Here is a 12,733-nt window from a genome sequence, read left to right as displayed (position 1 = left end):
GGCCATATGAAACACATTTTTTTTTGGCGCGCGCGGGGCCGCCGGGGCCCCCTAGCAGAGGCGGGGCCCCCTAGCCGAGGCGGGGCCCATAGGCAGTTGCCTACTCTGCCTTAGGGTTAATCCGGCCCTGATTGTACCTATTGTAATCAATATTTGAAACGCAGCAATAGAACGTTGGTATGCTCGTCTTGAGAATCACCCTTTTCCTTAATTAAAATTGCCTTTCAAAATGTTGACGGCAAATAGACAATTTATCCAACTACGAGAGTGGTGAGGTTTTCGCTTTCCTCATAAATATACATTACCTACCTGCAAGATGTTTTTCTTGGAACTTGAACTTTTACATTTTTAGAAACGAAACAACATTACAGATGACCAACTGTGTATGGCAACTGCAATGACAAAGTATGGTCATGTCATTATTAATGTCAAATTTCTATGAAAATATGATGTTTATTATGACACTTGCTCACTTTGTTTTGTTCAAGTCGGTGCAAAGTTAGCTTAGACAGTTAAAATACACAACGACTTTTCAGTTGGCATTATAACAGAAACTGTGAACACAACTGGATCTTGCCTGCGACTTTACACGCGTAAACGTGTCTTTTAAGTGTAGGTACAAAGTTATGGTAGGTTTCTAACTCTTTTGAGCTCTCTTGAATTAATGATTAGCAGGTAATGTTTCTCTAGTCTAGTAACGTAAGGTCTATTTTTCATGAAAAATCCACGTAGATATAGGGTAAGTTGCAGGTGAATTAGTTTTGCAGAATAAATTCTGTCATAACCAGAACACGTCACTGCTTTCAGGTTAGTAGGTGTTACCGATTCAATACCGAATGTGGGAAATTCAGAAATTCGCGCAAGCATTGAGGTTTTTCAATCGGGATTTTCAACTACGCTTCGTTCCACAAGCGGAAATTGAAATTGTGTGTAAGTACCTACATGAAGTCAGTGAATTTTGTGTCGAAAATCGAACAACTTTTAACATCGAGACTGGTGAGTGAACGTAAAGTAAATTTTTATAAGTACATATAATACCTAAATATGATATCTTAACAATAATTCTGCTTAGTTGATTCAGGCAAACCTTAACCCAAATACGCTCCGAGACTTAAAGCAACACGGAAGGGAGACGGCATTCGCACTATTTCCCCTCTGCCTAGGTACAAGATCAACTGATCTAGCGCGTTAATAAAACTAGTTGCGCTCGGATTTTAAACTAGACCGAGTCCAGACGCGCGAGTGAACACAGCAGCAGAAAAAATTCCTAATTGCTCCGTTTTTTGTTGTAAAAAGAGGTCGGGGACATCAAATTTACAAAAAAAAGGTGTTACATTTCACATGTAATATTTTTTTACATGTCATACGTTTAATTACATTTAAACACAATTATTATATTTTAGTCTCATGTAATTGCTGGATTTATCGATTTTGCTCGCTCAGTACAAATTGCGGATCGGTCGAGCGACAACTCCGACTCTCAGAAAACAATAAAATTCTTTGACGGAAATGTGTTAGTGTGCGTGTTGTGACACTTGTGATTTGTCCGTACACAAAAACAGAGGCCTTACCGCGAACCACGTTCAACGCGTTGCCTCCCTGTCACACTTACTTACGAATTTACAAGTGCGACAGAGAGGCAACACGTCGAACGTGGTTCACGGTAGGCCCTCTGATCGAGGTGTGCAAGACTTGTCTGTGTAGGGTGTCATTTTCTATGTATTTGTGTCGTCATTACAGATTGGATTTTGTACGTAAGTGTGTGAGAAGTGCGACTGTGTGCACGTTCCCCCTCGCGAAAAAGGCAGAATGATTTGAATGTCAAGATATCGCTTGGGCCTATCCCTTCCGACGTGTCGGAAGCCCGTGTTGATCGAAGCTCCGAGAGAATTCGCTTCACGCGTATAGCGACAGTAAGAGGGAACACCAATTTTTTCTGACTTGAAATGGGAGTTGAAATGAAATGAAAATGTTTATTAGGGTAACAAACAAATTACAGTTACAAAATATGGCTGGAATTTCCTAGTATATATAGATGAGCATACATATGTATCAGGAAACCACGCTCTTCCGTTTGAGGTTTAATCATTTAATCATTCATTTAATCATTTAATCATTGCAATCATTGTTTACAATAGTTGTTTCCGAAATAAACTATTTGCAAATTGTATTACATATCGGGACAAGTGTATAAAGACAATTTCACATTACATGCATAAATTAAATAATTCAGAGCGTACGTACGTGTGTAAATGGGTGTGTGTGTTTGCGTGTATGTGTGTGCGCTTGCGTGTGTTGACGGGGTAAACTTACATTTTTGAGGCTATCCACGCTACCATCGCATAGAGTCGAGTGATTCAATAGAGACTCTCTCTGAATTTCTAATACTTAACAAGCAAAACAAAATTGGAGCTTTTTACGTGTCCGAGGCACCGAGGTAAGTGATCTCTGACAGTTATAATTTGAACTGCAAGCAATAAGGATTCACAGTTAGGACTTAGGGTCTCCTTCGTCGCAGTTGTTTAGCGAAATACACGTGTAAGTACATATTATGGTAGAAATTGTTTATATTACTCGAGGTAAGAGAAACTGTTCCTATGAGGAAACTCCTAGGTACTGCGTAAGTAGGTATGTGTTACGTTAATTTGATTTATGCATCAGAAGTTTTTTTTTATCATTTAATTTATTTTTTAATATCTTTAACTAACTCGTAACTCTATTGTGTCACTTACCCCCACCTAAACGTATACACATAGTATAAGCAGTAATTATCTGCTAATACGAAAACCGCGAAAACGTCCTCAATGTAACAAACTATACCTATTGTGGTTTCTGGTACACTTATTTTGTATCAAAGTACGCAACCTAATAGCATTAAACTTAAACGTACCGATAAGCGGTGCCTATAACACGAGCACGTTTGCCTTGACCACTCACTACGCTTATGTAACTCATTCATGTCAGCAGGCATGCCAATTGATGAAATAAAAAATGTCTAGTCTAGTCCTCAACCTACACCACTCACGGTGTCGATTTAGATATTATATTAATAATATAATACAAAATTACATTTTATATTTTTGCCTGACTTAGGTAGGTCTTTGGAAAGTTTAGGAATAGGTAGTAATAGCAATAATATATATAATAACTTTGAGGGAGTTCCTGTACAAGATAAAGCCTTATTTATGTTTACCCTTGAAATAAATAAGCGTGTATATTTTATGCGTTTAATGCTCTAAATCAGCGGTCGACAACCCGCGGCCCGCGGGTCGCATGCGGCCCGTGAACCTGTCACTTGCGGCCCGCGAGCCTCCCTGGCTATTTTGTATGTAATATTGACAAACGACAATGTCTGATAAAGTCATAAATTTTAACAAAGTGCGGCCCGCGTCAACTTAGTTAACTACTATGTGGCCCTTGGCTGCTAAAAGGTTGCCGACCGCTGCTCTAAATTTTATGTGTTTTGAGTTGTGTTAAAAAATGTTAAACCACCATACGTTTACTACTCCAAACGTTGTAGAGTTGTTCTTGACAAGTGAGTAAAATGTGAGCGATCGTGGAATGAGTCAGGAGGGAAATGTCAGAACAGAGAGACTGTTGTCACGCCGCTCCGCCAGTCAGCACTCGCCGCCGGACGAACGCGCCCGCCCGCCGCCTAGCGGGAAAACTTTACGGCATGGCGAAACTGTGCGGAAAATAGATCGCGACTTGTAATGACTTAGTTTAAAGAATTGTATGTGGAATTTGTTGTGAAGTGAAAGTTCGAGTGACATCATGAATACTTGGCAATGGATAAACGTATGTGTTACTTTTAGTTAATTATGTTGTAACTTTATGTTAAAATAATGACTAACTGAAATGATGCGAATAAGGATCTAGCGATGGCTCTAGTGCTACGACACGTAGCGCTCGTAGCACTTCCGGGTTACTAAATAATAGGCGTCGATACTAAACTCAGTACTTATCTACAAATTATTGGTGACGGAAACAAAGTAAATATATTTCGGAAATTATAAAATTAACTCAATTACGATATTATAACTAAACATTGTATTTAAGTATAGGTTAAAAGTTAAAATAAAATAGTAATCATTAACTTTTTTTCCATTACTACGTTAATTATCCTAATAAAATCCCAATATCCTAATATTTTATTGGACAATTTTTTCGGTATGGTTATTACCCGGTATAAAACAAACTACCAAATCGTTATTTTTCCATTAGGTTTGGATTGGGGATTATCTCTGTAGGCCTCTCTTTTCCTTTAATTTTCATGTATTATTCAATTTTCCCCGTCCTGAACATTTTTCCTTCCATTTGACATAAAAGGATTTCGTCATATTTTTCCATGAACACGTTATTACTAATGAACAAGTAATAAAACGCAAAAATAATATTGTAACTTTATTCCAAGTAAAAATCGATTTACATCATCACCGGCTTATCGATAAGCTAATAGACCTACCTATTTCAGTTGCGACTAGTTTGAAATGAAGTATTGCATTTGTTATAGGTATTATGTGTATTTTCAGCATCAATCGGATTCTTTAATAGTTTAATAAAAAGATACAATTTTGTGTTACGTTATATGTTAAGCAATTAGTCTGTGGTAGATAATTTTTGAATGCGACCTGTAGAAGTTATAAAACATGATTGCGGATACTTTTGTGGCACATAGTTTTATCCATGCACTAGGTACCTCCTGTGGATATTAGTTGTACCCCTATATCTTGTAAGCGGCGGCGATAATAATCTCAGAATCGAATTTTAATAAACTCTAGCTAGCTATAAATATAAGTATGTATATATCACCTTAAATAACAGACGCCAGACTTGGGCTTCCAAATACCGGACTTCTCACAATACCGGTATTAATACCGAAACTGCCTTCATCAATACCGGGATCCCGGGATCCCGGTATTGGATATGAATCGCTTAAAAATGTATAGTTTTATTAAAGAGGGGAATTAGAAAGGCTCACTGGAATACCAGATATATCGTAAAAGCTATTACAACAAAAAACAATCAATGCCGCCATCTGCAATAATTTTATTTCACACTCCAGGTTGGCAATAATTTTATCCAATTTATTGACTTCACCTCACCAGTCACATTTGTAGTCCAACTTAACCAACCATTCAACATTTTTTCAAATTTCCGTCAAAAATGGTTTGCCATTATTACAGTTATCCTTGCTCTTTCGTTTTAATTTTTGATAAAATTATAAGAACTAATTATGTTAATGTTAATGTCACTATCATTATATTCATCACTCACATAACTTCAGGATTCATCCACCACCAACCACCAAATATTTATCTGACGCATTAGGCAACGATCTTGTTTCAATAATAAAATGCGGGCTAGAGACCAGTTAGAGTTAGACCAAGTAAAGTCTGCAACGATTTTGATAGCATACGCAGTACGCAGTACGCAGTCCAAGTGTTATTTGTACCTCATAATTTCATAGAAGTTTGACATTTAATATAACACTTGCACTGCGCGTGCTATCAAAATCGTTGCAGACTTTTCTTGGTCTAACTCTAGATGCGCCTGACGTTTAGTTAGCTTTTTGATACAGCCGAATATAATGGATTTAAAGGGTTTATACTGCACATTTCCCTCATTTTTTTAAATACCGGGATCCCGGTATTGCCTTTAAAATACCGGTATTGAAAAATGCGTTTAAAAAGACGGGATCCCGGGATCCCGAAATACCGGGATCCCGGTATTGGAAGCCCTACGCCAGACTCTCCAGTATCTCTTGATGATGTTCCGTCGGCGAAACGCGTGTCGAGTTTTGTACTTTTGATGGTGGTTGGTTATACATATTTATGTATACATATTTATTTTCACGGTGAGGAATGACATCATTAATTGCAAGCGAAAAATACGCAAATGTTAATAAAGCTCTTTACCTAAGTCATAAACTAATATACCTAGTTATTATTACGGGGTAAATATTGTGCCTTTAACCCTATTTTTTTCCTTTTCTCTTAACCAGGACTATTGAGTATTTAACTCACTACCGTAAACCGGGGTGACTTTCAAATGCAGGGGCGACTTCGATATTTCAGTTTTTCAGCCGTTACATATTTTTATTCGGATTTTTTAGTAGTAGGTAAACAAGTATGTATAATAATCTAACTTGTTACACGAACAGTTCGAGAAAATAATGAATAATGATAATTTAGTGGCAGTTTTAAAACTATCAAAGTATCCCCAAAATTTCCTAAAGTCACCTCGTTTTACGGTACTTTCTCTTTTTACGTGCCAGATTTAGTGTTACTTGAAAGAATCAAATTATGAGTTTGCAAATCATACGTTAAATTACAAATTTCAAATAGAATGTCTATTTAATCGAACACTTCAATCACACATGCAAGAGGGGCTTTAGAAAAGCTTTTTACCTTTAATTATAACAAACAATGGAATAAATACTCATACAATTTGTTTACCGTATTCTCGCACAGACAATTAAAAAAAAAAAAACTAGTATTCCAATGGCCGTTTATTATTATGCATGGTGGGATAGAATACTAGTTCTATACTTACTACACTATACTTCTAGGTCTATTTTTAGGATTCGATGGTTGTCTAATCCATCATTACATTAGCATGTATCTAGCGCGAAGCTAGCGCGGGCGCAGGTCTCATTGTTCGGTGATGCGGGCGATCGCGCCATCAACACGGTACCTACAATACTGGATGGGAATATTAATGAATCGAATGATGTTATTCTGCGATCAAAACATGATGATGTAGAATTTACATGATATATAGGTACATATAGCATAGGTGGCTAACAAGTGGCTAAGGAGTAAGGCCTGTCGCTTCCAAACTGGTTGTGGGTTCGAAGTGTTCGAACTCCGGCTCGAATCAATGATTTCAGCATTCATTTTCCTAGGAAAATAGGAAATATAACCCAATACCTCTAATAAATTTGAAGGCATTGGTAATACATATGTTTAATTGTTTATATACTATGGGGCGTTACGGACGTACCACGACATACATATATGATACCATTATGACGTAGGGTCGTAGTTATAATTATTTTGATACATTGTATTCTTATTTTAATGGTAGTGTGAGGGTCTGAAAGATTAAAGGCTGCGAGCGTACCGCGAAAATCCAATTTTCATTATATGCCCCTGCTGCTCGAATATGCAAGAGTGATAGAGAGGCAAGTAACGAAATTAAGATATGCAGGACCTCCGGATTGAATTAGTACCTAGCTTTTTTTGGATCAGATATTGTCCTGCAGCTAGATTCCATTTCAATGTTGATTAAGAGCCAACAGGAGTGGTCATTTCTCCATACAAACGTACTCGACTGTTTCCTCCGTGGGTTTTGAAGCTAGAGCAATGTTTTTTTCAATACAGATCAATATTGTCAATATCTGTGTCGGTCGGCGTTTTGCTTTTTTTGATATTTTTGTTTTTTAAGGCGCTAGAGCCCTTCAAAAATGACCAAAATAACCTAAATGACAATGCGGCAATGAGAGGCGTGGTAATCAAAACTGAGGGCCTACCGCGAACCACGTTCGACGTGTTGCCTCCCTGTCACACTTACGTACGAATTTACAAGTGCGACAGAGAGGCAACACGTTGAACGTGGTTCGCGGTAGGCCCTCTGATATCAATTTGCCGAAAAAACAAAACGGTCCGACAAAGATAATTTCATTACGATTTAGATCTCAAAATTTCGTCACATTTGGTTAAGTTTTGGGGGAGGAAACAGTCGAGTACGAAACCTCGTTTTTTGAGATTTTTATGCAGGGTTTTTCGCCTTGTCCTTATCGCACAAGTTTTAGGAGCCGCTTCCGTTAGCGAGACGGGTATATTTACCTAAAATATTTAAATCTCAGCTCCTGTTTCGTCTTAAATATGCACTTGATTATTTATTTGTTATTAGTCTCGATAACCCAATAAACTACTTATAGTTCTATTGCGAGCACTTAACGTTAAGGAGTAGGTAGCGTCAGCTCAATAAGTAGTCCAACTGAATTGCAATAAAGCACGTCTCGTGCAGTCGAACAAGAAAATCAGATATAAAATTAATATTCCGCTCAATTCAATAGCTGGGACAGTCGGAAAGATGAATTCAATTTTGGTTCAACTAATTCTGTTGCTAGCCGTCGGAACAAGTCAGAGGAATGAAGCTCTTTTTACGATGTTAAAGATTTTTTTGACCTACCGAATAATTCCTACCTTCATCGGCCTCCGTAGTGACCGTAGTGACCTCGGTAGTGACCCTGCCTACGAAGCTGGAGGTCCCGGGTTCGAATCCCGGTAAGGGCATTTATTTGTGTGTTCATCACAAATATTTGTTCCTTAGTTATGGATGTTTTCTATGTATTTAAGTACTTATATGTATCTATATTATTATATATATCGTCGTCTAGTACCCACAACACAAGCCTTATGAGCTTACCGTGGGACTAGGTCGATTTGTGTAAGATTGTCCCATAATATTTATTTATATTTATTTATTTATTTATTATTTGTAAATGTAATTTATTAATAATAATGTAATGTATCTAATTTCATTGAATAACTGACATTGTAATTGTACCTATCTTGATATCTTAATTAAGCTGATTACTTAATTAATTTGAATATTATATAACAACGAAACCTAATACCTAAATAAATTGACATGTAATATTTAAAATATTATAAATAAATGACTATGACTATGAAATTTCAAAAACCACCAAAAATAAAGTTGTTGTTTAACGCCGCCGTGTAACCTATATGAATAACCGAGCAAGAGAAAGATTCCAAAATTGGCTCGCTCTACTCGCTAGGCTAGCTCGCTACACAAGCGCTGCATTAGTTCGAAACTTCGAATCCTAAGCGTTGCGGGGATTTTTTAGGCACAAGGGTTAAACAAACATTACCACCAAGTAAAGAATAGTTACAATTTTTCACCACACCACCGCGAGGAAAATACTAACTGTAAAACAATACAAGTCAAATCAAAATGAACGCTATTAAATGAAAAGTTCTCATTAGCTTTAGAAGAATAAAGAGAGCCTTTACGGCCTAGAGTAGGTACGTAGGTATTGACAATACTCGGTGGCGGCGCGGCGCGTCAAAAATACTCTACCGCAAGCCGCATTTAATGTGGCTTTCTTATCATCGGCTATATAAAAAGTGCTCAACTCTGAAAATTTGTCACTTTGTGGGTCAGGGTTTTTTTAACGCCCGGCATCTTGACTTGTTATTACAAATTATAGTTTTTTTTTTTATCTATGCGTTATTAGGTATTATTGTAAGTGGGGGTGCGCGCGCGCGTGCGGCCAGGCCATTGACGCTGTGACGCCGCGACACGCCAACTATGTCAATGCCAGCCCGCGGCACTATCGCGAATACTCTTATCGACCTATTCGGCTATTGGAAAATTACATCCACTCCTTATTTACATTCGAACGGGATATTCCTTCTACTTAATCTCAATGTCAAATCTCAATCTCTTTACGAATACCGTAACCGAGTCTTTAATTTTATTGCTGGCCGGGCTCAGCAACAGCATGGTTACATTTTTATCAACTATCACTATGCCCGTCACTTTCGCACTTACATACTTGTTAGAACGTGACAGGCATGGTGACAAACGATGAAAATGCGACCGTGCTACTAGGGCAGGACTCGTACCTCGATAGTTCGTAGATAGTTGATAATATGGTATTTGACTGTATTTTAAATAAATTATTTTACACCATGCATGAAATAAAGCACCAGAAGATTAATAGAGAAACGTAGACAGCAGTTATTTTTAGACACAATTTCTATTTTAAACCCCGTATAAAACAATAAAGAGTATAGGTAATTTTATTCTGACGTCACATGCTAGTGTTTTATACAATTTCCATACTAACAAAATCGTTTTAACAGTTCGAAAAAAGAAATTGATTTGACTAGTAGTCAAATACCCCATACTGTTGTTCAATAAACCCCAACAGAATCCAATAGTGCAACTTGAAAATGGATAATCCTTCGTAAATAAATAATTTCTTCTTAGCTAAAGGTAATTCGTATAAACGAAAATCTCCAGGATTTTCACTTTACAGGCGAGTCGAAAAACAATTTTGTTATGTATACCAACTTTTTGTGCTACATCAGATACGGCCTTATGACTATGTGCCTAGTATGGATGCTTGCAACGACGCAACATATGCGCCCATTAAAACCTATGTTTCCGAGTTTTCAACGATAAAGTACTGGGCATAAGAAATAGTAAGGGGACCCTGATTTATTTCTTGCATAGAAAATGTATGGCGTAGTACTTAAAAGTTAACAAACAGACCGTAGGGCCAACTCGACAATAGAAAACTAACGTCTTCAATGCATATCCATTGGACTTGGATAGCATTTCATTAGACACCTATAAGTAGGTACTAAATTATAGTTCTGTTTGAATACTTAAACATTCAGGTGCTGCAAACAAATGACAGCGCGTACCTGACATAATACTTACAAATAGCAATTATCCAATAATTTGCAACACCAAAACATTTCAGCTAATTACCTATTTCCGGACCTTTGCTTTGGCCAAAGGCCTGTAACTTTGATCACTGATATTATTATTACCAAGAAACCAATTAGCCCGCCACTGACGGATTTCAATATTGGTTGACTAATAGGAAAACCGAGACTTAATTAAGGAGCGACACAATTATTCACAGCTCAGTTTAACACGTTTAATACTGACGTAGTTATCGGGTAATTAACGTTATAATATACCCTTGACATTTAGATTAGGTGGATAAAGTAATGTACGTGTGGTAACTTACTTATGATTAAATTAATTAAGTATTAGAAGTACCTACTTGTGCATATTTGTATGTTTGGGTGCGTAGCCAAAATGTCAATCGCTTACGCTCCGTAGCGAACGAAACGCATCTGTCACTGTTGCACAAATACGGAAGAGTGACAGAGAGACACAAAGCGTTTCCTTATCGTAGCGCAAACCATTGTCTGAATAAGTGGCTCCCATTTTAAGTGTCATGTGTTTATTTTCCAGGAATTCATTTTATACAAGTTATTGGTAGTTACTTATATAATGATACACTTTGAATTACTTACCTACCTACTATTTAAAACTTAACTACGTATGTTGAGAATACGTTATGGTAAGATTTACTAGGTACCAAATATATGTTTTTATACTGGCAAATAAATTACAATTACCTGGTGATACTCTTCAAAATAGGGATATGCAATGAAACAGGTACTGTCAGCAACAGAATTAACTGAGCGCGCTAATGTCCGATTTTATAACCGAGTTACAAATTTATAGGTCTAAACCGGTAACATTAGCATCTTCTGCTGTGGACGGTACCTACTAAATTGCATGAATTCCGAATTTATATGGAACTGCAAATGTAAGTGTAGTGCAACATTTTAATGAATATGAAACCCTATTTACGTTCCCCGCTGTTTTAACCCGGTCATAGATTCATAAATATCTCCCACTAAGCTATTTTTACCGCATTGTACAAAATGCGCCCTCCCATCTAATGTGGGCCGAGCGTCTACAAACAGATTGTCATTCACTTCGCGCGCAGTCACGATGTTTTCTTACCTGTTTATAAACAATTCGTTTATTTTCTTTTACGTAGCTGTTTAGATCAGTCAAATTACTTTGTGCCTATAGGATTGTCCTGTAGATACCTACATATAATATATGGCATATAATAATATGAGCAATATTTATTAATCAGTTTTCAAAGACACCTCTAACGATTATGATGAAATTTAGGAACAATATGAAGGGGAAATAATCTACATAAACGGATAAGTTAAATGCGAAAGAATCCATTTCGCGAGTTCATTGGTCACTGGACGAATCTTAGTTAAATTAAACAACTGTGTTAGAACTTGAATAGGTACCTACGCTACCCATGTTATCCTGAGTGCCGATATAAAGTGCTTAAACCTCGTGATACTGATTTTGCACGATACAGTCATAATCACAACGAAAACTTTGTTTCAACAAAAATGCCCGGGTGAGAGTATCCCATTATGTCATTCGTGCAAACCGAGATGTCAACTTTCACAATGCCAAGCAAATTGTATGTGACTCGTACAAGCAGAGCCTGCACTGTTAACCTGTCCCCGACCCAACAAGTTTCGGTCTCGATATCACATGTTATACAATTGCGTAAATGGCGGCGTATTCAGAAACGTTAAATATTATTCAAATGTGATATCAATATTTGTGAGTCACGTTTGGAATGTGTAAGGCTGTCAAGAGCAATTGTGACGCATTCTATTTTACGGTTGACTGGTTAACACTGATGCATATAGTTGGAGAATGAATTGGTCACATGGGTTCACCTGCTCATATATCTATGCGGGATATTACATTCTAAGTATTGCTTTTAGTTCTCATTTCTGAATATAACCCAAGGCTTCAACATCGACATCGGTCGAATGACGCGTAAAATGTAAATTGCGAATCTGAAGACGAGGAAATGTGGTTAATAAGCGGATTAAGTTCATATCCGACAATGCGAAATAGCCAAGGGTTCGTGATGGTATTCGAGGCTGTTTTTTCTTAATTTCCTTGATATGATAAGGAAAAGTGCTATTGTTGAACTTAACCTTTATTAGGAACTTTAAAGAATCTTTATAATCGCGTCTCTTAATTTAAACTAATAAACTATTTTAAATCTAGAGAACTTGGCTGTTTTGGGTTGCTCTCTGCATATGGGCAAGCTCTA

The 12,733-nt window shown here is 37.1% G+C and overlaps 1 protein-coding gene across 1 annotated transcript in view; it reads left to right on the top strand.

Annotated features, from left to right (window-relative positions):
• Window positions 1–3,566: 3,566 nt before the first annotated feature.
• LOC134648924 (speract receptor) overlaps window positions 3,567–12,733 on the top strand; it is a 60,384-nt gene continuing 51,217 nt past the window's right edge. Inside the window, exon 1 of the mRNA XM_063503546.1 lies at window positions 3,567–3,798. Within this exon, the coding sequence (XP_063359616.1) occupies window positions 3,775–3,798 (24 nt within the window). The 5' untranslated portion in view covers window positions 3,567–3,774. The remainder of the gene's footprint in view (window positions 3,799–12,733) is intronic.

This window comes from Cydia amplana, chromosome 6 (genome assembly GCF_948474715.1).
Source record: "Cydia amplana chromosome 6, ilCydAmpl1.1, whole genome shotgun sequence".
In the NCBI taxonomy this organism is placed as follows: Eukaryota; Metazoa; Arthropoda; class Insecta; order Lepidoptera; family Tortricidae; genus Cydia; species Cydia amplana.
Note: the sequence above shows the minus strand (reverse complement) of the source record. Positions and strands in the feature narration are given on the sequence as shown.